Below are 25,560 nucleotides of genomic sequence, written 5' to 3'. Positions count from 1 at the left end.
GTTGTGGGATCAAGCCCCGCACCGGCTCTGTGCTCAGCACGGGGTCTGCTTGTTCCTCTTCCTCCGCTCTCCCCCTTCCCCTCTCACTCTCTCTCTAAAATAAATAAAATCTTTTAAAAATAAAATAAAATATAATGATTCCCTAAGAGTACTCTTACCATGATGAGCACTGACTAGTATATAGAATTATCGAATCACCCAATATTGTACACCTGAAACTAATATAACACTGTGCGTTAATTGTAGTGGAATTTAAAAAAGAAAAGAAAATGATTCTCAAATGATGCCAACAAACCAGGGATATAATATACGACATGGGCCAAAAATAAAGATTTCACAGTTTTGATATACAGATGATCATTGAAGCCATGAAAGTAAAGTCACCCAAGGAGAACATTAGAGTGACAAAATAAAAGGACCAAAAGCAACCCAGAGGAATCCTAATATGTAGAACTTGGGAGAAAGTGGAGTCCTTATGAACAGTTCAGAGACACAAGGAAACCCAGGAGAATGTACCAAGGGCCAGGAATATTTTAAGAGGGGTGTTTGCGGAGTGCCAAGTACTACCAGGAAGTCACGAAAAATAAGAACTGAAAAATGGTCCACTGGACTTCAGGGTCATTCAAGAACTTGTCAAAAATCACTTTCCATGGGATACAACAGAGAAAACAGGAGACACCAGTGTGAACGTCCCTTCCGGGAGTAAGCTCTGAGAGGGAGGAGAGTGACTGGAAGGAAGAAGAGGGCAAGGGAAGGCTTTTCTTCCAGAGGGAAGGAAAAACCAGTCACAAAGGGCCATGTTAGACAACAGGACAATTCTGAATATGAACTCTAAGTTACACAATATTAATCCACCAACACTATATTTTTTTCAGAGTGATACAGTTATATAAAAGAATATCCCTGTTTTTAGGACACTCATGCTGAAGTATATGGAGGTTAATATCCTACTGTCTACAACTTACTTTCAAATGAAGAGGGAGACAGAAGGAGAGAGGGAGACAGAAAATGGTAAAATGTTGACAGAGTAGTGAATCTCAGTGAAGAGATGTGGGTGCTGTCTGTATTCGCCTTTCATCTTCTCTCTGGAGGTTTGCAGTTTTTAAAAATAAGAAGTTGGGGGTAAAGCGAAACAGAATGGCAGGAGGAAAAAAGTATCTCCAAATCAAAAGGAAAGGAAAAAAGAGGAAAGACACTTGAGCATGTTAGAATGTTGATAAGGTGGGGCGCCTGGGTGGCTCAGTCGGTTAAGGGACTGACTCTTGACTTTGACTCAAGTCATGATCTCAGTGTGGTGAGATCCAGCCCTGCATTAAGCCTACATCAGGCTCTGCACTGGGCAGGGAGCTATTTAAGATTCTCTCTCTCCCTCTCCCTCTGCTCCTTCTCCCATTCCGTACCCCACTAGCAAGCAGTGCTTTCTTTCTCTCTCAAAAGAAAGAAAGAAAGAAAGAAAGAAAGAAAGAAAAAAAAGAAAGAAAGAAAGTAGGTTAATGGGGTGACAGCTAAGGGAGCAAGCAAGAGAAGTAGAAGTGGGAAATCAATGCCCCCCCATCTCTCCACATGCACTTGCAGCTATAGAGCATTCTGATGGACTTTTGTGTGGCAAGAATTTTAAAGAGCATCTTATCTAATGTCCCATTTCACTGAGGAAAACAAGGGAGAACCCAACTCACAGGGATTTCTGCTATACCCCAGAATGCCAGGAAAGACTGCTTGATGGCAGTTATAAAGGAAAATCCTCCAACAATAATAAGAATGGCAAGGGCCCCTTTAAAATTTCAGAAAAATTTTTGGAGAACAACAAAGATAAAGGAAACAAGGTCATTCATTGTTTTTCCATGAAGGTCCCAAGTTTAATATACAGCACTGTAAAGGACTTAACTTTGGGACTGAGAACGTAGGGGATCAGGGGCTGAGGGTAGATCTCTCAGGTAACTGTGAATGGCTTGAACATTAGATTTTTAAACAAATAAATGAACTAGATGTTATTCCAGGAATTAAAGAAATACTTGGTTTACTAACAAGTGAAAATAAATATTTTTAAAAGAACAAATATTTTTTAAAAGAACAATCTCCATTAGAGAAAATTTCCATTTTTCATAGCTTAGAGCATCAAAGCCAAAAGCCTTTGTAGGCTCCTCAGCACTTAGGGTAAATAAATAAATGCATTTCTAAATGGTCTCAAGGGAAGAAATAAAAGGGGATAAATCATCGTGTTCTCACAGTGCTCCATGGGAAAAAAAAAAAAGTGCAATAGATTATTAGTTCAAAATACATAAATATAAAATCTTAAGTATAAAGTGAAGTTCAGGAGAATGAAATTGCAATGTATAATTTCTATTTCTGGATAAATTCCAATTTTACAAGTCAGGGCAGCATATTAAGAAAAGTATGGGCTTCGAAATCTGTCAGAGCCAGTTCTAATGCAGGTCAACTAGTACATGACTTAGGGCAGTTCTTTAATCTAAGTCTCAGTTTCCTCATCTAGAAAAGGAGACTAATCAAAGCTTCCTCCAAGAGTTGTTATTTGTTTGTTTGTTTGTTTAATATTTTATTTATTTATTTGAGAGTGAGAGAGTGCAAGTGGGGGCAGGGAGAAGGATGAGCAGACACCCCCGGAGTGTGGAGCCCAACAACATAGGGCTCCATCACAGGACCCTGAGATCATGACCTGAGCTGATACCAAGAGTCGAATGTTTAACCAACTGAGCCCACCCAAGTGCCCCAGAGCTTCCTCCAAGAGTTTTGTAGAGAAATAGAAATAATGAATGTAATAGGCACGCAATATAAATGATAGCTATGATTTTTCTCTTCCCTGTTGCATATCACAAAAGAAGCAAAATAACAATAATAATATAACATGGATGCTACTTCTCTACCTGAAAATAGATAGCCCCACAAGAAGGGGATAGCCTCAGTTTTGTATGTAGGCACTTTTTCTCAAAAATGCCATGACAGGGGAACCCGGGTGGCTCAGTCAGTTAAGCATCCAACTCTTGGTTTCCACTCAGGTCAGGATCTCAGGGTTGTGGGATCAAGCCCTGCTCCACACTCAGTGGAATGTCTATTTAAGGACTCTCTCTCCCACTCCTTCTGCCCCTCCCCCATTTGCTCACATATGCATGCATGCGCACTCTGTCTCTCTCTCAAATAAATATGTTTTTAAAAAATGCCATGATACTCTAGAGGTAGAGTTTTGTATTGGTTCTGAATGACCAAAGTGGGGGCAAAAGCTGTTCACACCAGTCAGACCAGGAGAAACAGGAAGTAAGCCCTAAGCCCAGCTGTGCCCCTTACTAGCTATGCATTCTTAAGCAAATCACTTTGCCTCTCAAAGCCTCCATTTCCTTGGTTACAAATTGAGAACAATCCGTCACAGTTTGTGAAGACCCAAGTATATGAAAGGGCCTGTAGAAGTATAAAAGCACTATGCAAATAAAAGCTACTTTATATGAGTAAATTTAATTAAAGTTTCCAAGAGCAGCAACATTGGGAGGCACCGTAAAAGGGTGTAATGGTTGACAGCAAAAAAACAAACAAAAAATAACAACAACAACAAAAGAAAACAAAGAAACCACAAAAACACAACACTGTACTTAGAACTTTCTGGGTTCAAAGCCCAACTCTGGCAGTGATTACTAATATGACCTTGACAAATACTTACCTCGCTGAGCATGTTTTCAATTAAACAAAAAAGAAATAATATTTTACTTAGGTTTATTGCAAGGATTAAATAAAAAGTATACAGGATCTTTTGAACACTCCCTAACATGTAGTTAGTAATCAGGAAATACTATTATTTTTCTATCAAAAGCTTTCAAAACATTTGTAACCCCTGACACAGTAAGTTCACGTCTAATCATCTGAATGTGGGAATAATCCAAAGTAAGGAAAAAGCTATACAAAGAAATTCTCCCAGGTATTGTCTATATCAGTTAAAAAGAAAAAAATGTTCAATATTAGAGGAATAATTAAGACTATGACGGTCTATCCATTAAGTAAAATGTTTAGTAATGGTTAAAATGTTATTTACAAAGCATTTATAACACCTTGATAAATGTTTATATAATAATGTCTTAGTGCCAAAAGTGAGGCTACAAGAAATTAATATTTAGGATGATCAGAAATCTATACTATACAAAAAAAAAAAAAAAAAAAAAACGAAAGAAAGAAAAAGAAAGAAATTACCAAAATGTTAACAGTTATTGTCTGGGTAGACATACTGGGTAGTAGAAATGATGAATATTATTCCAACTGCTTCTCTATATTTTACAATATTTCTAAATGAGAAAAACTTTCATAAAAAAAACTGTATTTTACAATATTTCTAAATGAGAAAAACTTTATTTACTTACATAGATGTAAGTAAATAACATTGCTTCAGTTTTCAGCAGGTTTATTGAAATCATAATAAACATTGACATATTCACAAGAGATGGTGGAAGAATAAATAGAACTATAAGGGAATATTCTAACAAGAATATGCTAATACATTAAATAGCTTAGATGAAATAGGCAAATTCCTAGAAGCACACAAACTACTAAAAATGAATCAAGAAGAAACAGAAACTCTGAATAGACCTATAACAAAAGTAGAATAAGTAATCAAAAAACTACCCACAAAGATAGGCCCGTGCTCAGTTTCACTGATGAATTCTACCAAACATTTAAAGAATACCAATTCTTCACAAACTCTTCTAAAATGTGAAAGAAAAGACTTTGCAACTCATTCTATGAACCTAGTATTACCCTGATAGCAAACCCACACAAACTCATCACGTGAAAACTATGGACCAGTATCTCTTATGAACACAGATGCAAAAATCCAAAACAAAGCTCTAACAAACTGAATCCAGAAACATATAAAAAATATTATACACCACGACCAAGAGGAATTTATTCCAGGAATGCCAAGTCGATTGAACATCTAAAATTCAATTAACTTATCATAGAATAAAGGGCAAAAGCTACATGATCATTTTAATACATGCAGAAAAAGCATTTGACAAAATTAAACACCACTTCTTTTTTTTTTTAAGATATAATTTATTTGAGAGAGAGAGAACACGCAAGTTGGGGGGAAGGGCAGAGGGAGAGGGAGAAACAGATTCCCTAATGAGTGGAGAGCCCAACTCGGGGCTCAATCCCAGGACCCTGGGATCATGACCTGAGCTGAAGACAGAGGCTTTGACCCACCAAGCCACCCAGGTGCCCTACCACTTCTTAATTTTAAAAAAAAACAAAAAAACGATAAACTAGGAATCTACCACTTCTTAATTTAAAAAAAAACAAAAAACTAATAAACTAGGAATAAGAATTAATTTCCTCAACCTGATAAAGGGCATCTTGGAAAAAAACCACAGCTAATATCACACTAAAGGTGAAAGATTGAATGTCTTCTCCCTATGATCAGGAACAAGACAAGGATGTGTATTCATGAATTTCTCTATTCAACACAAAGAGAGGTCTATCAGGATAATTATGCAAGAAAATGAAATAAAAGGTATAGAATAGAAAGGAAGAAGTAAAACTATATTAGCAGGTGACATAGTTTGTAAACAGAAAATCCTAAAGAATCAACCAAAATATTGGGATACAAGATCAATATACAGCTATCAATTGTTTTCTATACACTTGCAATGAGCAATCCAAAAATGAAATTAAGAAAATAATTCCATTTTTAACAGTATTAAAAACAATGAAAATACTTAGAGTAAATTTAACAAAAGAAGGGTATAACTTAAATTCTGAATGCTACAAAACCCTGTTGAAAGAAATTAAAGACCTAAACAACTGGGAAGACATTCCATATTCATGGATCAGATAATTTAACGGTTAAACTGGCAATACTCCCCAAATGGATCTACAGATTCAGTGCAATCCTCGTCAACATTCCAGATAGCTTCTTCTGAGAAACTGAGAAACTGATCCTAAAATTCATATGGAAATACAAGGGAATCAGGAAGCCAAAACAATCTTGCAAAAGAGAAACAAAGTTGAAGGACTCAGACTCCCAATTTCAAAACCTTCTATAAAATACAGTAATCAAGACAGCGTGGCATAAGGATAGACCTATAGATCAATGAAATAATATTCAGAGTCCAGAAATAAACCCTCATATCTATAGTCAATTGATTTTTTAAATTTTTTTTAAAAGATTGTATTTATTTATTTGACAGAGAGAGAGAGAGATCACAAGTAGGCAGAGAGGCAGGCAGAGAGAGAAGGAGAAGCAGGCTCCCTGCTTAGCAGAGAGCCCAATGCATGGGCTCCATCCCAGGACCCTGAGATCATGACCTAAGCCGAAGGCAGAGGTTTAACCCACTGAGCCACCCAGGCGTCCCAAGTCAACTGATTTTTGACAAGAGTACCAAGACCATTCAATGGAGAAAGAATAGTCTTTTTAACAAATGGTACTGCAATGACTGGATGTCCAGGTGCAAAGAATAATTTTGTTCCTCATACCATATACAAAAACTAACACAAAATGAATCAAAAACCTAAATGTAAGAGTTAAAAATACAAAAGTTTTAGAAAAAAAACACAGCCATAAATAATCTTGGTTTGGGCAATGGATTCTTTGGCATGATGCCAAAAGCATAAGCAACCAAGAAAAAATAAATTGGACTTCATCAAAATTAAAAACCTTTCTGCTTCAAAGGACACCATCAAGAAAGTGAGAAAACAGCCCTCTAAAAGACAAAAAACATTTGCAAATCATATATTTGATCAAGAACTTGTAACTGGAATATATAAAGGAAATTCTCACAACAAAATAATATAAAAATGAATAACTAAAAATAGACAGATGATCTGAATAGACATTTTTCCAAAGATCTGCAAATGGCTAATACACACAGGACAAAACGCTCAATATCATTAGTCATTAGGGAAATGCAAATGAAAACCCTAAATGAACTACGATTTCTTACCCAACAGGATGGGTGTAATCAAAAGGACAGACAATAACAAGTGTTACGAAGGATGTGGAAAAAATGGAACCATCACACACTGCTGGTGGAAATGAAGAATGGTGTAGGTACTTGGGAAAACTGTAGTTTCTCAAAATGTTAAACATTGAGCTACCATATGACACAGCAATTATACTCCTAGGTATATACCCAAGAGCACCAAAAATACGTGTATACACTCTAATGCGTACATGAATGTTCATAATAGCAGGTTCACAATAGTAAAAAAGTAGAAACAACCCAAATGTCCATCAATTGATGAATAGATGAATACGACGTGGCATATTCCTACAATAGAATACTATTTAGAGATGAAAAGGAATGAAATTCTGATTCATGTTACAACATGAACTTTCAAAACATTATGCTGAATGAAAGAATTCAGGCAGAAAAGACTCCATGTGGCCTTGATTACATTGATATGAAATGTCCAGAAAAGCCCATATCTGTAGAGACAGACAGTAGATTAGTGATTGCCTAGGGCTGGGGAGGTAATGGGTAGGGGAGTCACTGCTAATGGTTTGGGGGAGGGATGTGAAAATGTTCTAAAACTGCTAGTGGTGATGGTTTTACAGCTCTGTGAATATTCTAAAAACCAATGAATTTTATGGTTTAAACCGGTGAATCGTGGCCTGTGAATTATAGCTCCATAAAACTGCTCTTTTAAGAAAGTGATCCAGGAAAAGAGGTAGCATTTCCTCAAAGAGTTAAACAAAGAACTGCCATATGACCAGGCATTTTCAGTCCTAGGTGTATATCCCTAAAGACTTGAATACGGGAATTCTAAACAAGTACACATATGCCCATGTTCATAGCCGCACTATTCCCAGTAGTCGAACAGGTGGAAACAACTCAAATGTCCATCCCCAAATGAATCGATAAATAAAATGTGGTCTATACCCACAAGGGAATACTATTCAGCCTTGAAAAGGAATGAAGTATGATAGATGCTACAACATGCATGAACCCCAAAAACATGTCAAGTGAAAGGCGGCAGGGGTTACGTTGTACACAATTTCATTTACCTATTTACCTATTCCACCCAGAATGGACAAATTCACAGAGATAGAACACAACAGTGGCTGTGGCCCGGGGCTGAAAGGAGAGGGAAATCGGGAGAAACTGTCTAATAGCTAAGGGGTTTTGGTTTGGAGTGATGGAAATGTTTGGAACTGGACTAGAAAGGGTAGTTATACAACTTTGTGAATGAACAAAATGTCACTGAAAACTTCCCTCTACAATGATTAATTTTGTGCTACGTGCATTTCACCTTGGTAAATTAAAAGAAAAGCCCATCCCCAAATCTAAGGCAATATTTTCCATTTACCTGCAACATTTTAAAAGTTGAGAAGTATTTCAAAAAGAGAAACCTTACTTTTACAAGTTGGGTGTGGCTTTTTTTTTTTTTTTTTTTTTTTTTTTGGTAACCTGAGAAATTTGGCTAAATTTCAAGAATCTTGGATAATCCTAGATATAAAAAGAATATTACTCCCTTTTCTCTTTTATAATAAATTATTACCATGGAATTAGCTCAGTTGCAGCTTTGGAAAGATTTACAGATTTGAAAGAGTTAGTGCATCTCTCCTGTGTCTCCAAAGTGGGAGATGAGCTTTGCTAACTTACCAGCATCAGTCAGCTGGGAGGCGGAATGGCACTTGATTCCCAAGAGAAAACATCACACACTAATTAGTATAGAATACCCTGCACCCTAACTGTCCATCTTAAGCCTGAGTGCACTTCCTAAAACAAGATGTGGAGTAGAATATGGGAAAATTATCCATAAGCTAGATACGAAAAGAAGGAGGTTTAAGAGAGAATTATTCACATAATCAGCCCAGTTTATTTTTACTTTTATCTGCTTGTGGAGACTCTGTCTCTTAAACACTCAAGTGAGTTGTAGCTCGATTTCAGTAGGTATGAGAAAGAACTTCAGGACGAAATAAACAAGGAAATATTTAAGCCTCTAATTATATGGGGGTTGTGGAATTTAGAAACAACACACTTTTTTGGAAGCCGATGATCTTGAGTTTCCCAAATTCTACCTGCAACAGTCTAAAAATGTGGGGGCAAATCTCATAAAGTTCTGTGTTGAATAGCTGTAAAAAATAATCCGATCACTGAGTTACAAAATCTAATAAAAAGTCAATGATGCTGCTAAACACCACAGAGGTTTGGATATAGCTACTTATAAGCATATTGAATAAACAGAGAGAAATTTCCAGAGGCTTTCTTACTCCCTGCCACTGGGTTTGAAATTCACATTTTTATACTGTACGTTCTCAGCTGAAATCAAATCAAACATAAGCTCTTTCTTAGATAATACTTTATGGTACATCCTAAATTCAAAGCCACATCTTCCTAAAGGTAGTTTCCCGCGTTCTGCCAACATTCAGCCTTCAGCTGGAGTGACGGCGCCTTGTGCACAAGCGCACGGGGCGGCTGGAGAAGCGAGTGACTTCCCCGGGAAAGGGGAGAGGGCGAAGCTGGCTCAGTCTCTCTTGGCCGTTCCAGAAAACAGGCACCCCCCACCTCCCACTGGCACTCACCTTTTTCAGATTTCCTGTCTTTCGTTGACGACGAAGTCCCACAGCCCATGTCTTCTAAATCATGTGTGCTCATGAATTGAACTTCTCATTCCGAAACAGAGTGTGAAAAGTGCCTCCCTTTATGCTGCGAGGAGCCCCTCCTAGCTGATCCACCTCAGGCATAGATCCTGATGAGGAAGACACAGGCGGGAGGGGAGGGGGGAAAGCACCCGTTAACAGCAAGGTATCTAAGGGCTGCTGAGCAGGATTCATTTTATGCTTCTTCTCAACTGCTGTTCATCATGTGATGTGGAAAGTGATCAGACATAATCTAATGCGGTTCATTTTCCAGAACACAACAGCAGCCGCCGAGCAGCTATAGATTGCTTTTTTTGCTACACGTAAACTATCTTTTCCCCAAGTCAAGGTTAGATCAAGGTCTGTATGAATGCTGTATAAAATAAAGCACTGAAAACAGAAAGGAAAACAGAAATGTAAGAGCATAGGATTTTCTAATGGAAACACAGGGAATGGGATATGGAGGACCTGATAGAAGTTAACTGTTTGGGCTGTAAGCGCAAAATAATTAAATCTATCTAGGCTTTTAAAAACACAGATTGGAGACAGACTATGACAAAACAACATGTTTGAACAACTCTGCCAAAATTCAAATCGAAGTGAGTTCCTCAACACTATTTCTCAGAATCAGCTGGAGAGCTTGTTTTTATAAAGGAGGCTCCAGGCCACCCCCCACCCCCCAGACTAAGGTGCCACAATGGGGGAAGGGGGCCAAGTGCCCTTTTTGTTTGTTTGTATTATTTTCTTCCTTTTTTTTTTTTTTCCAGTAAACTCTACGCCCAAAGAGGGCTTGACCTCACAACCTGAGATCAAGAGTCCGGTGGGCCCTTTTTAAATAAGCTGTCTATGTGATTCTGAGACAACCTCCGCTCCCAGGTCTATCCTCACACTCGCTGGTTGAAACTGCTCAACTGGATTTTAGTATTCTACCTCGTGGCTTTGGGAGTGATGTTTCCTTTATTTTGTATTGCTCCAAATCAGCCTGATCTAATCTATTTGCATTTCATGATAGGAACAAAGTCAGAGAACAACTGACTGGACGCTACCAAAGTGTCCTTTTGGTAGGGTCGTTTCTCCATTAGCAGTACACTAAAAGCCTCAAAACTATGACTCAACTAAAGAAAGAGAAAAAATAAAATGAGCGAAATATTTGAATTATGGAAATACCATTCAAACAATAATAACCTTAATAAACAGATATTTTGATCAGAGCTAGACCTGATTCTTTTATGTATGGTATGAATTAACCCTCCTAAATGTTGAGTTATCTCCAAATTTGACAGGCATCTCTATCATATCTTTCTTACCTACATAATGGGTAAAAAATGTTGACAAGGTCAGCTCCGAGGGCACAATAGCCGCTGGAGCCTTCCATTCCAACCCATTCTCCAGGGTCATTACAGGACCCTTTCATTCACACTCTCAGCATATTTGTGCAGCTAGGTAGTAAATCCACCTGTCATAACATCCTGGGAAATTTTGCTAAATATTTTCATGAAATTAATATACATCCATTAACACCTCGACTATCCCAGCCCCCAGAAGAAGAAAATGAAGAAGGGGAGGAGGACAGAAGGAGGGAACAAAGGAGGAAATCAGTTGGGCAGGACTTTTAATAACAGAATCACAAAAGTTGAAAGGTGCGAGACACTTTTAAAATTGCCTGGAATTTACACAAAGTACAAGGAAGTCAAGCAACTTACCTAAAGTCATATAGAGAAATTGGTTATCAAACCTTGTTGCCTCTTACCATAGCCGGGGGAGCTTTTAAAACTCCCAGTGCTCAGCCAGCACTGCATTAAGGGAGACTGAGGCCTGGATCCCAGCCCCAGAGATTCTGATGTAACTGGTACTGGGTGGGGGGTTGGGCATCAAGATTTTTAAGAACTCCCCAGATGATTCTAACGTGTAGCCACATTTGACAGTCTTTAATAGTGACAGTATTTGAGCAAACCCATGATGACACCTAAGGATCATCACATTTTCCTCTGCAGGCTCTGACTCCATCTGTTTGGAACAGAATTTTTCCAAAGGTCATGTCAGGCTTATAAAGCAGTGGTTTCTGGCCTCTCTTCTTTTCTCATTTTTTGAAATCTGGGCAGTATTTACCTATCACCTGCCTTCTCTCTGTACTCAGAAGTGTCTTTTTTTTTTTTTAAGATTCTATCCATTTATTTAGAAACAGGGCTGGGGGAGAGAGAGAGAGGAAGGGAGGGGGAGAGGCAGAGGGAGAGAGAATACCAAGCAGACGAGTAGACTGGGGCCGCATCTCATGACCCCGACACCACCACCCAAGGTGAAACCTAGTCAGATGCTCCTGAGCCACCCTGGCGTCCCTGTACTCAGCAATTTCTTATAGGTTGTCTGTAGCACCTCTGAGAACACACCCGCTGGGGTCCTTCATTACCCTTCAAAGTCGTTCACCTCCTCCTGGTGACTTTCTCCACGCACCTAGATCAGTGCTCCCTGACGAGCACCATCAGATTCACCAGGGGAGGTTATTAAAAAATGAAGACTCTCGGGGCGCCTGGGTGGCTCAGTGGGTTAAGCTGCTGCCTTTGGCTCAGGTCATGATCTCCGGGTCCTGGGATCGAGCCCCGCATTGGGCTCTCTGCTCAGCAGGGAGCCTGCTTCCCCCTCTCTCTCTCTCTCTGCCAGCCTCTCTGCCTACTTGTGATCTCTGTCTGTCAAATAAATAAATAAAAATCTTTTAAAAAAGAATAAAAGAAGTGAGACATTTCAATCTTTTCTTTTCCAGAAAAAAATAAAATAAAATAAAGCAATATCTCTCCAAAAACATTTGGTTCTCAGCCACCCCTGAGTTCATTACACAAGCAAATTTCATGTAAAAAATTCACTAGGAACTAAAAAGGATCAAACTTGAGTATATTTCTGTTAGACTGTAAGGTCCAAGGGTATCTTTCTTTCTAAATACTCCTTGACTCTCTGGCACCTTCACAGTGCCTTTCACATAGCAGGTGTTTGATAAATGCTAAATGCATTAATGGAGCTTCCTAAGCTAGCGTCCTTCGTTCTCTTTTTAAAGATTTTATTTATTGGGGCACCTGGGTGGCTCAGTGGGTTAAAGCCTCTGCCTTCGGCTCAGGTCATGGTCCCAGGGTCCTGGGATCGAGCCCCGCATCAGGCTCTCTGCTCAGCAGGGAGCCTGCTTCCTCCTCTCTCTCGGCCTGCCTCTCTGCCTACCTGTGATCTCTGTCTGTCAAATAAATAGATAAAATCTTTAAAAAAAAATTAATTGCTGGGGCTCTGGGTGGCTCAGCCGGTTGAGCATCTGACTCTTGATTTCAACTCACGTCATAATCTCAGGGTTGTGGAGTTGAGCCCTGCGCTGGGCTCCATGCTTGGTGCAGAGTCTGCTGGACAGATTCTTTCTCTCCTTCTCCTTCCCTCTTTGCTCCTACCCCTGCTCAAGCTCACTCACTTGTGCGCTCTCTCTCTCGCTCGCTCTCGTTCTCTCAGATAAATAAATAAATAAATACAATCTTTAAAAAAAAAAATGCTAAAAGCCAGTATTAGTCCATGACTTGGTGCACAGATGCCTGCTATTTCATTATACAAAAGCCTTTTATTAAACCAGAAAATGGGTAGTACTTACAGATTCATTTTTAAAGAGGATTTTAAAATCACAATGGAGAAAAACTGAGAATTATTCCAGAATTCTTTCATTATTAGGAAAAGATTTGCTGTTGAAATTTTTATACTACTAAATAAGTATTAAGCAAGTTATTCTTCAACTGTTTTTCTCCTTCGGGTAACAGGTAAAACAAACAAACCAAAAGAACTATTTTAATGCTCACCAAAACAAGATCTGGGTGAGGCCAGGGGCCACTTAATACTCCCACACAGAGCCCAAAGTACACTGCCATCACCCACTCAAAGCCAGAGAGGAAAACAAGTTTGTAAGCAGCGTATGTACCTTTGAGGACATCTCCAGCTGGCTGCAAGGCTGATAAAAATGATCGGGGGATTTTCCATTATTGAGAAAAATCGAAGCTCCTTGCATTTCCAGCCCTCTGTCAGCATTAGAAAAGCACTTAGTGTGCCAAAGAAGTCTCCGGAGAAATGATACCCTAAGGCCTGAAAGGGGTCCTGTGGCTCAAGAGGTGGAGAGCTTCTTCAGGGTTCACAAAGACCCAAGGACGCATCCTCAACGATATGGACACTGAAAAGGTGGCTCTTAGCAAAGAAAACAGCTTGAAATTTGCCCGGGGAGGCTGCCCCTACCAATATTTATATGTCGAGGATGGTTTTAAAGCACAAACATGAAACAGTGACTCATCATTGGCACTCACTTCTAATCTGAAAAAGAAAAGGTTTCTACGGCTTCTGCTGGAAGGTTTTTACTGTGCGTGGGGGCTGGGGGGCCACTGAAGGGCCCAACGGTTTGAGGTCCAGCTCTTTTCATGCTACCCACTTTTCACTTCCCAAGGTGAAAATACATGGAATGAACAAATGATGGCCCTTGGAGCCAAGCTAAACCTCAGCCATCAAGCACCCTCCAAGTGCTAGCCCTGCCTCCCCAAGCTGTTATTTGTTCTTCATTTCATTCCAGACTACAGTCTTATTGGACTCCCACGCCCCCGCTCAGCTACCTGGGCCTTGATTCTGCCTCTGGCATTCGAGATGGGGCTTGGGCGGTTTCCCATGCTGAAAACTCAGCCTTTCTCAGAGATGCTGCCTTTTATGAGAAATTCCTCCTCCAGCTCTGACCCTGAGGAACCCAAATCCAGGACCCAGTGTACTTCAACGGGCAACACACTCCCACCGCCCAAGGTGGGACGCATGGAGGACAGATGTCTCTTGAGGCTCGCCTTGCTGTGTTCTCTGTGGTGGTCACCAGGGGTTCTATAGCCTGGTGTCGGTGGCCTAAGGATGACTAAGGGGCACAGAGTGGGGTAGAGGAGTCCCTGGTGGATGGCGCTAGAGAGGCCCGTTCCAGCACTCCGTTTCCAGAAGAACACTGTAGCCTTTCCTTGTTCGTACCCTTGTGGCTGGGGTCTTAAATGTGTCTGTGAGACAGACCCGGTGACTCTTGCCGGCTCTCATCAGATAAAAGACTAAAAAGAAGGAGAAACGCCACTGAATACCAGAAGGCGTCTGACGGTATCTGTATCTGACAGGATGGTCATCAAGAGGCAGCTTGGCCTGGTTCCAGGTTTTCCACAGTGTGTTTGTGGAAGAGTAGTTCTCCATGCTATATGATTCTAGGCACGAGGCAAAAAAGGCCCCACAGTCGAATAAGTTGAGGAGAAGTCGGGTGAAACAGATTTCTTGACGGCAAGATTCCTTAGAGCCTTCAACACGTTACTATGCGTCTCTAATAGGAATCTCTGAGAAAAAAGCCAGAGTGTCCACCATTTCCCAAACAGCCTAGCAGGGGACCCTTTTGAGGTAAAGCATCTCCAGAACATGTGTTGTTCCTAAGAGCCTAATGATGGCTCAGTGGGGTCTGGGGTTTAGAAGTCAAAGAAACTGGGGCTATCTGCTGGCTGAAGTCAGTAGAGCATGCGAGTCTTGATCTCAGGGTGGTGCGTTCAAGCCCTACGCTGGGTGTGGAGCCTACTTATATAAATAAATAAAAATGAATTATTTAACTAATTAACATAAATTCCTCTGTACCTCCGTTTTCTCTTAATGGGATAATAGCGCCTACCTGACCAGCTTGTACTGAGGACTACTGAGGAGTTCAGCAGTGCAAAGAACCAGCTTGAACAAAAAGCAATTCCTCTTAGCTGAATGAGGGAGGAGGGGGGCCATGCACAGGCAGGGGCTCACCATGGTCAAGTGTTGAAACGAGATTGTGTTTGCTCAGATCTCTTCCTTCCGAATGCATGGTCTGGGACCTCCGGAGGCTAAAACCCTACGAGGTCTACTCCTTCTGGGATAATTGCAGATTCATAAGAAATGAACTCTCTTCCTCAGAGAGCACTAAGATCTGAAAGAACACTACGCCAGTAATAATCATAATAGCTAAAATCACTACTTCTTATCAAGGGACTACTGTTTACCCAGCCCAGTGGTTGCTCTATGTTTCTCTTTCTCCAGCTAATCTTCACACAAACTTTTAAGGTGTGTCCATCACTCCCGTGTTATAGATGAAGAACTGAGATTCAGAAATTAAATATGGTGCCCCATGGCACAGCTGACCATTGGCAGCCCCAAAGACCCGTTCTGGTCAATGGTTAAAGAACAAAAATGTCCACTATAAGGTTGTCTACATCTTGGTCTCAGATCCAGTCTGAAGCCCCAAATCACTAAAGAGAATTCTTGAACATTTCAAGGAATTCGGTTTCCCTTTCCAAAAGAGAGACGGAAACCCAATGATCTTCCAAGATAGCAACAGGCCAAGGGGGCTACGGGAAGATTTCTGAACATGAAGTTGCGTCATGGGCTTTGAAGGGTTTCTCCAAGTATCTCTTCCCTCATTTCTAGTTCTCACCCAAGTGACCACAGAGTTTTTCCAAATGTCAAGTTCCTTTGAAATAGGCTGCAATCCTTCAAACGGCAAAGTCATCTGTACCCCTTTCTAAGATGAGGACAGCTGATTTGGAATCAGAATCTCTGAGAAAAACATCACTCTGAGAAATTGCAAAGCCATAAAATAAACTTTAAGGTGTGCACATTTCCTATCCCATCACTACACAATCGATATTTATATGGTAGACTTCTGCTTGCTCAAAACACCTAAGGACAAGCAAACATATTACCTCTTTCTTCTGCTTGGCTGATGCAGAGGGTTTTCCTCACCCCAGGTGTTTCAAGAGACCCCAGAACAAGGAAAAAACCTTCTTTATGAGGGATGCAGAGGCCTGAAAGAAAAGCAGTACAAGTCCAGCTGTCTCTGGAGCACGCCCCCCGAACCCACGCGCGAGCAGGCACGCGTGCACACACTCCACATCCCGAGTCCTCGCCGCTCTCTGCAGGGAGAACTCTTGCTTAAAGAAATCAAGAAAGAAATACACATGCACACACACAAAGAAATAATTCCAGCGGGCCTTGGGGGCTTTGCCTTTCAGCCTGGAAGAGGGGCCCAGAGTCAACAGATCCGGGAGAGGCCGAGTTGGGCTGGGAGCCCCAGCTGTCTGGCCTGGCCCTGCCGCATTCCCATCAGCTCGGAGATCAAGGGACACGCTCAAGCAATGGGTTGTGGTCACATGACTGCTTTCAAGGGGCCCTGGGCCTGGACAGGCAGGGCCAGACCAATAGGCTGCTGTTGGCATAAATAATCTGCCTCGATACAAAACACACGGTGAATTTTTCTAAGTAAGGGCAGAAGAGCATTCTGTGGTCCATCCTGGAGGTCCACCAAGGCTGGTTTTTAGGCAAGACCGCAGCCACGTGCGTGTGGCTAGGAGAAGGGGGCACTTCCTCCTTGGGACTCCAAAAGGCCCGAGGGGAAGGGCGCGGCCCCAGGTGCTGCGCCCGGTGGTATTCCTCCAGCTGTTCCATTAGCTGCATGGTGGGGAACCCATCAGGGGGAGACAGATTCCCCTGCCCCCCGCGGTGGGGAGGAAACTGAGAGTGCACCCCGTGATCTTGCTGACTTTGAGAAGGAAGAGGAGGGAGCCGGTACCAAGGCGGGTGCCGCCAGCCTGGGTTCCAACATCTTTGGAGGCCCTCCGGGGTCATCTTGCTCCCGGAGGCCCAAAGCCACGGCGGCGGCGTCCACAGCCGTTCTCCTCCCCAGTCCTGCCTGGCTGGCCAGCCGGCGTGTTTTCCCGCTTCCTGGCCTTCTGCATTGCAAGCTCGGATTGAAAGGACTTGGGCCAAAATCATATGCTAACCCCGCCCAGGCTGCTCTCTAGCCGTTCCTTTCTGCACTTGAGAGCCACAGGGGATCCAAGGAAGTGGTCGCCTAGCTCACGATTAAAGCTAATGGAGTCACTTTAAAAAATAACTGGAGAGGCAGCTCTGGGCTTCTGTACTCCCATTAGCATATTAAATATGATCAGAGGGCCTCATTAGGAGGCAGTACAAACGTACAGGTTTCCATGGTAGGCGCTCCAAGACTAGGGCCTGGTGAGGCCGCTATCCACTGTGCAAACGATAGTGTCATTACCCAGGCTAGGAGACAAATAGTGGACAATGTCGCTCTGTGGCTGTTTCCGGCCAAATGCCTGTTCAGTCCACAGTGGTTAAATGATGGCTATGTCTAGATTTGGTTGTTCAAATGTCACCTCCTCTGTGTGAAGCTTTTCTTAAAGCACCAAAGGGGAGTTAGGCGCTCTGTGCCCTGGCTCTCAAAGCCACGTATGCGTCCAATTCTAGAGCTCTTGCAAAGTGCTCTGTAATTTGTCCTTGTACATGTGAAATGCAGAGGAAATTTTCACTCTTATATGTGAAAGGACAGGGTCCATTTCATTCCTCTTGGCAATCCTAGTACCAAATGCATAAAAGGTACTCACCAAATACTTGTTTCATCACAGAAAGAAAGGAAAGGAGGGAAAGAACTTGTGACTTAGGTGGTTATTTTAATGGCCAGTCTCTGGACCATGAATTACATGAGCCGTGCCCTTTATGTGATAGATCTAAAACTTAGAATTTGCTTAAATGAAGAGTTTCACCGTATTTTTCCATTGTAGGAAGAATGTTGGAATGTGACTTTGAGTGCTACCAAGAGTCTTAGACCCAGCCTCCAATTGCTGAATAAACCAGCACTGATGGATGTGAATAAATCATAGTAACAATAGCGTTCACTGAGCACGTACTACGTTCTAGGCACTTGTTAGTCTTACATGTAGTAATCTCATTTCATCCACACACCATCCTATGAGGCATATACTATTATTGTCTTCCCTATTTACACTTTAGGACCTAGAGCCCAAAGTCAAACAGCAAATGAGTGGCAAAGCTGGGATCCGAACCCAGGCACTTTGACTCTCAAACCCTTACTTCTGATCCTTACACTACACTGCCTCAGTCAGCACCTTACGTGTTTGCAAAATGACGAACCCAGCCTCTTCTCAGATGCTGTCCGACTTCCCTCCAGCTGAGCAGGGAGGTGTTCTCCCAGGCTAAAAACAGAAAAAAATAATTGGCAAAGTAACTGTGAACACAGTTTTAAATTCGCTAGTTAATAGATTCGTGCCCCCAAACAGTCAAGGTCAATGTCTCTCTGGGTGGGCATATCATCATATGAAAAGAGCCCCCAGCAAAGGTTGGAAAAGGCCATGGCAATACCAAATCATCCTGAACTAAGGTGGCTTGTGCTCTTCAATTCGACACAGTGCCACACGACCCTCTGAGCTTCCCTATGTGACAGGCGCTGCTGAAGGACAGGGACATAAAGGGGGAACCAAATGGATGTGATTAGGTGGGGCAGACACCTAGGCAAATAAGAAAATAAAATCACAAATTGAAATCTTGCTCTCCTGTTGGAATATAAACTCCAAGTACCTAAAACAGGGCCAGGCATGTAATAGATATTTATTATGCAAGTAAATACGAGCAGTATGGTATGATAAGATCTCTAACAGGACAGGGACGGGGCACAGAGAAAGGGCCCCATCCCAGAAAGGGGGATGAAAGGTTTTCTAAATGAGATGCTGCTGGGGTGCCTGGCCGGCTCAGTCGGCAGAGCAGAGCGGGGTAACTCTTGATCTCAGGGCTGTGAGGGCAAGCCCCCTGTTAGACATAAAGCTTGGTTAAAGAAAAAGGAAAGGAAAAGAAAAGAAGGGAGGCCCAGCCCGAGAGGTGATGCCTGAGCAGACAGAAGTTAGAAGTTAACCAAGAAGAAAAGAGGTGAGGGGGGGAGGGTTCTTGCAGATGGCGCGTATCTCACAGTGTTTAACAAGGACATGAAACAGGAGAGGTAAGACCAAAATCGGAAAGCACTGAGTTCCTGATTATGACAGTGCGGGTAGCTGTACACGTGGGCGGAGGAACGTGCTCCTCTGCTAGGACTGAGCCCCGCCCCTGCAGGCTGGACTTACTCTTTCCTGGCTGCCTCGGCTGTCCTCTCGCCTGCCCTGCTCACTTCCCCATTTCCCTACTGGGTTTGCCTTCACCCTCCTTGCTCTCAAATGCTTTTCTCAGAGTCTGCATCTGAGGGAACCCAGATCAGGGCCCTGGTTTAGTCTATGGTGGGAGCAAGCTACAGAAAGAGAGAGGGGAATGGAGAGGCTGGTTACCTCACTAGGGACACACTGGGCATTGCGGCAGACCTCTCCTGGGCCACAAGCGTCCTGGAGTTGGCCACAGTTCCATCTTCTAGCAAGGAAAGGTAATTCAAAGGGGCGGCTCCTACTGATCATGAAACACACCGGGGAATATACTAGATTCTAGACAGAGCAGCTGGATTCAGGAAGAGACTGAGAAAAGAAACAATGTGGGCTGATCTATTTGGTAGTGAGTACTTAAGGTTTCTGTCCACTCCTGACCCCTGATACCTTATGCCCAATAGCACCCCTTTGGATAATAGAAAGGAAATTATTAGAACTCATATGTTCATCTATTTTTAAATTCTTCTTGAACTTCCTATTTTCATGTATGTTTGATAATGTACACAATATATGAGTTCAGTAGTATTTGTTACAAATACATTAATATACTCATGTTAGGGGTCCATTCTAAAAAAGCTTGTACTGTGACAGGTTCACGATCAAAAACATTCACAGAATCTTGATTTAAAGAGCCTACTTCCTTTTAAAGAGAGGGAAAGAATACCAAGTAATTTTATGTTTCAATAAAGAGAAAGGATCAAGCATATGTCCAGGGATGAATTCTGGGTATTGAAAAGCCACATTAAGTAAGAGAGAAGAGAGGCCAGATTTAGCAAGTCATTAGAAAGCCATTAAAAGAAATTAAAAGTGGGTTATAATTCACTATCCAGGGAAAGAAATTCATAAAGGCCAGTGCTGGCCAGATGTATCTGTTGGGGTCTCCTGGTCAGCAGCCATAATGACAGGCTGAAACAGCTGTCATTATGTGTTGACGTTTACAAGGTCGCTTTGAAGAGGCTACAAAGTTGAGCTCTCCATGGTTGTGATTTAATAAACAGAAGACTGGCAGGTATGAGAATTTAAATTTTGACCACTGCTTAATCTAAGCCTAGCTTGGTCCTAGATGGCTCAAGTTAAAAACAATAAACAAACAAACTCCTAAAATTAACCCCGAAGCTTCAGAAATCAAATCAAAAAGCTTCAGAGAGAGTCACCTAAAGACAGTCTACCCACTCTGCCTGCCTCTCCCGTGGAACAAAGCTATAAAACGCCAGGACAGGATCCGTGGAGCAGCCATCTGAAGACTGTGGCAGGCAGACCCAAGATGGCTCCCAACAGTCCCTGCCTCCTGGTATTCACGCTCCAGTGTAATCCCCTCCCCTTCAGTGTAAGGCTGGACCTAGTTAGCAACGGATTTCTAATCAATAAAATACGGCAAATGTGTTGGGCTATTGCTTCTGTGACTCAGTTATAAAAAACTGTGGCTTTCTGTCTTGCTTGCAGACTCTATTACCCTCACAGGTTGTGTGCTTTTGATGAAGTAAGCTGCCATGTTGGAGAGGCCTACGTGGCTGAGGACCGAAGGAGGTTTCTGACCAAAAGCCAGCAAGGAATGGACGTCTTCGATCCAACAGACCTCAAGGAACTGAATCCTGCCAACAAGCACTTGAGATTGGAAGTGGATCCTTCTCCAGCGAAGCCTTCCTGTGACTGTAGCCGACACATTGACTACAACAGCTTGTGAGGACCCAGGTAAGCCATGCCTGGACTCCTAACCCACAGAAGCTGTGAGATCATAAATGTGCATTTTAAGCTTTAAGGTTTTCGGTAACTTGTATGTAGCAATGAATAAGTAACACAAGGACTCTGAAAAGTAAGTAGCAGAAGGAAGACTGAGGAAGAAGATCAGAGTTTGAAGTACTACAAGAGTGGCGGTGAGTTGGCCATCTTCTTCCCTCCAGTTCCCCTCGCCTGGATTTGAGGAGCAAAAGTTCAAATCAAAGCCACAATGAGAAAACCCAGTAAGCCTATTAAGGCAGTTAAAAACAACCCAGTCATACCCAGCGCTGGTTGGGATATGGAGTGACTTGGACCGTCATGCTTTGCTGGTGAGAATGCAAAATGGTACATTTACTTTGAAAAATAGTTCGGTTAGTTTCTTATAAAGTGGAACATACATTTTACCATATGACACCACAATCCTAGCCCTGGGTATTTACTCTAGAGGAAGCTTATATTCACACAAAAGCCTGTACACAAGTTCGTAGGGTCAAATACGCAAACACCCAGATGTCCTTTGGCGAGTGAATGGAAGCGCAACTGTGGGACCTCTATACAGTGGAATACTACTTAAGAAGAAAAAGGAATAAATTATTGATGCCTAAAACCTGGATGAATCTCAAAGGCATTATGTTGAGTAAAAGAACCCGGTTTAAAAGATCACATACATTTCTATGACATTCTTGGGAGACAACACCACAGGGATGGAGAACCACTCAGTAGTTGTCAGGGTTTATGGGGGCAGGGGTGTGACTATAAGCAGGAAGCAAGAACAAGTTTTGGGGCAATGTTCTGTATCCTAATTTTTTAGGGTGGTGGTTACGCTAACCTATCCACGTGTCCATATTTACTGTACACGAATTTTAAAATAAAAGCTTCAGAGCTGGCTCTGGTTTAGGGCCTTGGGGTCTGCAAGATACGAAAGTCCCCACAGGTTGACTTTGCCAGGGGCCTCCCCAAATCCCAGCCAGAAGCAGCACCTCTGACTGCAAACTACGAGCCCTAAGGAAAACACTGGCCCTTCCCTCTGACTTCACCTTTGGCTCTCTATCCATGGGCAAAACTCACAAAACAGAGATCCTAGTCAGAAAACGTACCCCAAGCATTCTTTATTCAACAGGTACTTACTAAGCATGTTTTAGCTACGAGGCAGGGATACAACAATGAATACATTCTGATCCATCTCCCTTCCAGGTACACGGTTGAACGAGGGACTCGGGTCTGCCCACAAGTAGTTTCAAGAGAGGAGGTGCAGGTACAGAGAGAGGCCCACGTACTACTGGAGTCTAGAAGGATAGTCGTTCTGCAGGTTAAGTGAGGAGGCAGTTCATAGAACATGAAAGATGGGAAAGGCACTCCAGGGAGCGTGGGAGCATGTGCTATTTCAGTAATGTTTCCTGAGACTGGGGGGCTGAGGATGTATAGAGCAGAGGATGGGGGTAGGTTGGGGTAGCTGTGGTCATTCTTAGAAACCATGACAAAGAATTCAGACCCTAACTCATCAGTCAGGGCTTACAATTTCAAGCGCTCGCATGGGCTGGGGCAGGTAAGATACATGAATGAAGCAGCTTAGGCAGAAGCGACAGGACATTCTATACAGCTTTTATCTAAATGAGGCAGCTGCTACTTAGTGGTTGCTCCCTCTTAGGCTGCCAGACAGAAATCCTGGTCCAGGGTTGCCCAGTGTAATTTTTCAAGAGAAGCTGAACATATTTTTATGTGAAATCTCCCTACTTTTAAATATCAGTATATTTCTGCAAATTTCAGTTACCATTGATTATAGGTACATCATTATTTTACATACTGATAAGAAAGAAAAAAGCCACCCATCAAACCATTATGCTCCATCGATTTTAAGACTCATTCCAATCTCAGAGGTACTAAAAATGTGAAAAACATGGACATCTCAGAATCCATGAAATGCAGTCATTCTTTTTTTTCTCAAAGCACCATAGAGGCTCCACGGAATCCATGCAGTATGAGCCTGCCAGAGGGCGAACTTGATTTTTCTTTCTTGCTTGCTTGCTTTTCTTTGTTTCTTTCTTAAGATTTTATTTATTTCTTTGACAGAAAGACACAGCGAGAGAGGGAACACAAACAGGGGGAGCGGGAGAGGGAGAAACAGGCTTCCCGCTGAGTGGGAAGCCCGATGCAAAACTCGACCCATGGACCCCAAGATCATGACATAACCCAAAGGCAGACACTCAACGACTGAGCCACCCAGGGGCCCACGAACTTGATTTCTAAGTGAAGGGAAGCCTGAGGGTGATCTGATTAGATTCAAACTTGAGGAATATCACTCTGAGGGTCCAACGATGAGGAACTGGGGGAAAGCCCGCCCTAGGAAGACCAACAAGGAAGCCCTGGCAACAATCCAGGAGATGAGAAGGGCTGGATTAAAGCAAGGGTCGGGGGGAGGCAGTGGGGGTGAAGAGGAGGGGCCTGATGTGAAAGCCTTTCCGGTAATAAATCCCTCAGGTCCCAGAGTGAGTATAGGCAGGGACGGAGGTTTCTAGTTTGAAGTAATAGATGGGTTAATCACTTCAATATTTACTGGGTGTCCACCATATGCCAGGCATGACGCCGAGCGCTGGGTGTACCGTGGCAGACAACACAGACACCCTCCTTGCCCTCTTGTCATATGCAGTCTGGTGGGCAATGCCATTAACCGTGGTATTAGTGGGTAGAACACGAAAGGGAGGTGGAGAAAAATAACAAGTTCACATGTCCCGTCGGCAGCAGAAGCCTGAGTGTAGAGCCCAGGAAATAAATCAATCTATAGATTCTCATTAAGAGGTCACCAGGTTATGGATAACAACTGAAGCGGTTGGAGAAGATGAAACAGCCACGGAGAGCCGGGAGGGAAAGAAGGCAAGAGCGGTGAAACCAGAAGCCTGAAGAATTGAGACATTTAAAGGAAAAGAGGAGGAGGAAGGAACAAAGGAGACCAAAAAAGCAACAATCTGGAAAGGAAGAGGCCCGGGAGAGAGGGAGACAGGTATTCTCATGTAATCCAATATACTTGCATCTATAATTACCGCGTAGAAGTAATTTACCTTGGCAATGTACGATTCAGATTTTTCAGAGTTACGGGTGCTTTGCATGAATGCCAAATAGGCTTATCAGAACTGCTTCTTATTTAGAGAGTTGTGATATTTTTAAATATTGCCACAATCTGTTCCTTTAGCTTGTATGTGCTTGCGTTTTGCATGTATCACAGTTTGACATCTAGCATGAGTCAATGGCAGAGTAATGGTAATTTCTTACTTCTTCTTATTTTCCTTCTGCAGGAGCTATAATCTGCCATTCCAAGACAAAAATAAAATGAGAATATACATTTATGCAACTGCCTTTCATATCAAGGCACTGGGAATTGGGCAAAATTGATCTAGGCACACAGTGGAGTCCCTTTGTATGATCATCGTGAGGTCCTTGGCCTCGAGCTCTGTCCCCGTGAGCCTGTGATGTGGTAAGACACTCTGGTCCTCTGGAATTACCCAGGAAAGTCCTTCATTTTGTAGGAGAGGACACAAGGCCCAGAGAAGTTAGCTGGCCTCCCCAACATTATGGTCTTACGATTTGGTGACCAACACTCCTTCTACATCAGGGTGACCCAATTCTACCCTATAAAGATCGCCCAAATATAAATTATAGTAAAGTATGTAAAATACATATTAAAGAATGATAAACTCCATACACAAAACTCCATACATAGAGTCTACCAGAGTTGGCTAAACAGAGGAGGAAGGCCTAACTTTTAGTCATATGGTTCCATACCCAGATTTCATCCAACTCATCTGCTCCATTAAGCGTTCTTACCCTTCTAAGTTTTATCAGTCCTGCACAGGTTCAAGGAAAATAGACTCCTAGATCTTCACTTCGTTGGTTGCTGAATCTTTCAGCCTGACCTGCAGGCTCAGGACACTATCCATTGTCACACTTATAAGTCTTACTTAAAGAGAATTCCTCAGCTTCACCTAGAATTTTCCAGAGGTAAATTCTAGAATGATTATTTAATAGGTTGCCTTGGCAACCCCACAATGTCAGAGGCAGATATGACAGTCCTGCCAACAGAATGTGAACAATACAAGCTGGATGAGAGAACCACTTCCTGTGTATTGGAAAGACAGGTTCCGGTTCTTCAAGCTTTCTTTCTGCCACCATTTGCTTCCCTGTCAACCATTTCTGCATCACAAACACAGAAAACAAAGCAGAGTTGGTTTCTTGGAGGAACACTGAAAC

General features: G+C 42.4%; 1 protein-coding gene across 3 annotated transcripts in view; it reads right to left on the bottom strand.

Moving 5' to 3' along the window:
• Window positions 1-25,301, bottom strand: part of PPEF1 (protein phosphatase with EF-hand domain 1) — a 113,877-nt gene extending 88,576 nt beyond the window's left edge. The window contains exons 1-5 of one of the 3 annotated variants that reach the window (XM_032331525.1): window positions 25,138-25,301; window positions 24,375-24,618; window positions 18,526-18,612; window positions 16,306-16,407; window positions 9,521-9,687 (exon numbers count right to left, since the gene is read on the bottom strand). In XM_032331525.1, the coding sequence (XP_032187416.1) occupies window positions 9,521-9,593 (73 nt within the window). In that variant the 5' untranslated portion in view covers window positions 9,594-9,687; window positions 16,306-16,407; window positions 18,526-18,612; window positions 24,375-24,618; window positions 25,138-25,301. The remainder of the gene's footprint in view (window positions 1-9,520; window positions 9,688-16,305; window positions 16,408-18,525; window positions 18,613-24,374; window positions 24,619-25,137) is intronic. The other 2 variants (XM_032331524.1, XM_032331526.1) reach the window with 2 other exon arrangements.
• Between the last annotated feature and the right edge of the window lie 259 nt (window positions 25,302-25,560).

Source organism: Mustela erminea, chromosome X, assembly GCF_009829155.1.
Source record: "Mustela erminea isolate mMusErm1 chromosome X, mMusErm1.Pri, whole genome shotgun sequence".
NCBI classification, from domain to species: Eukaryota; Metazoa; Chordata; class Mammalia; order Carnivora; family Mustelidae; genus Mustela; species Mustela erminea.
The sequence above is the reverse complement of the archived record's forward strand: the minus strand, read 5'-3'. Positions and strand labels throughout refer to the sequence as shown.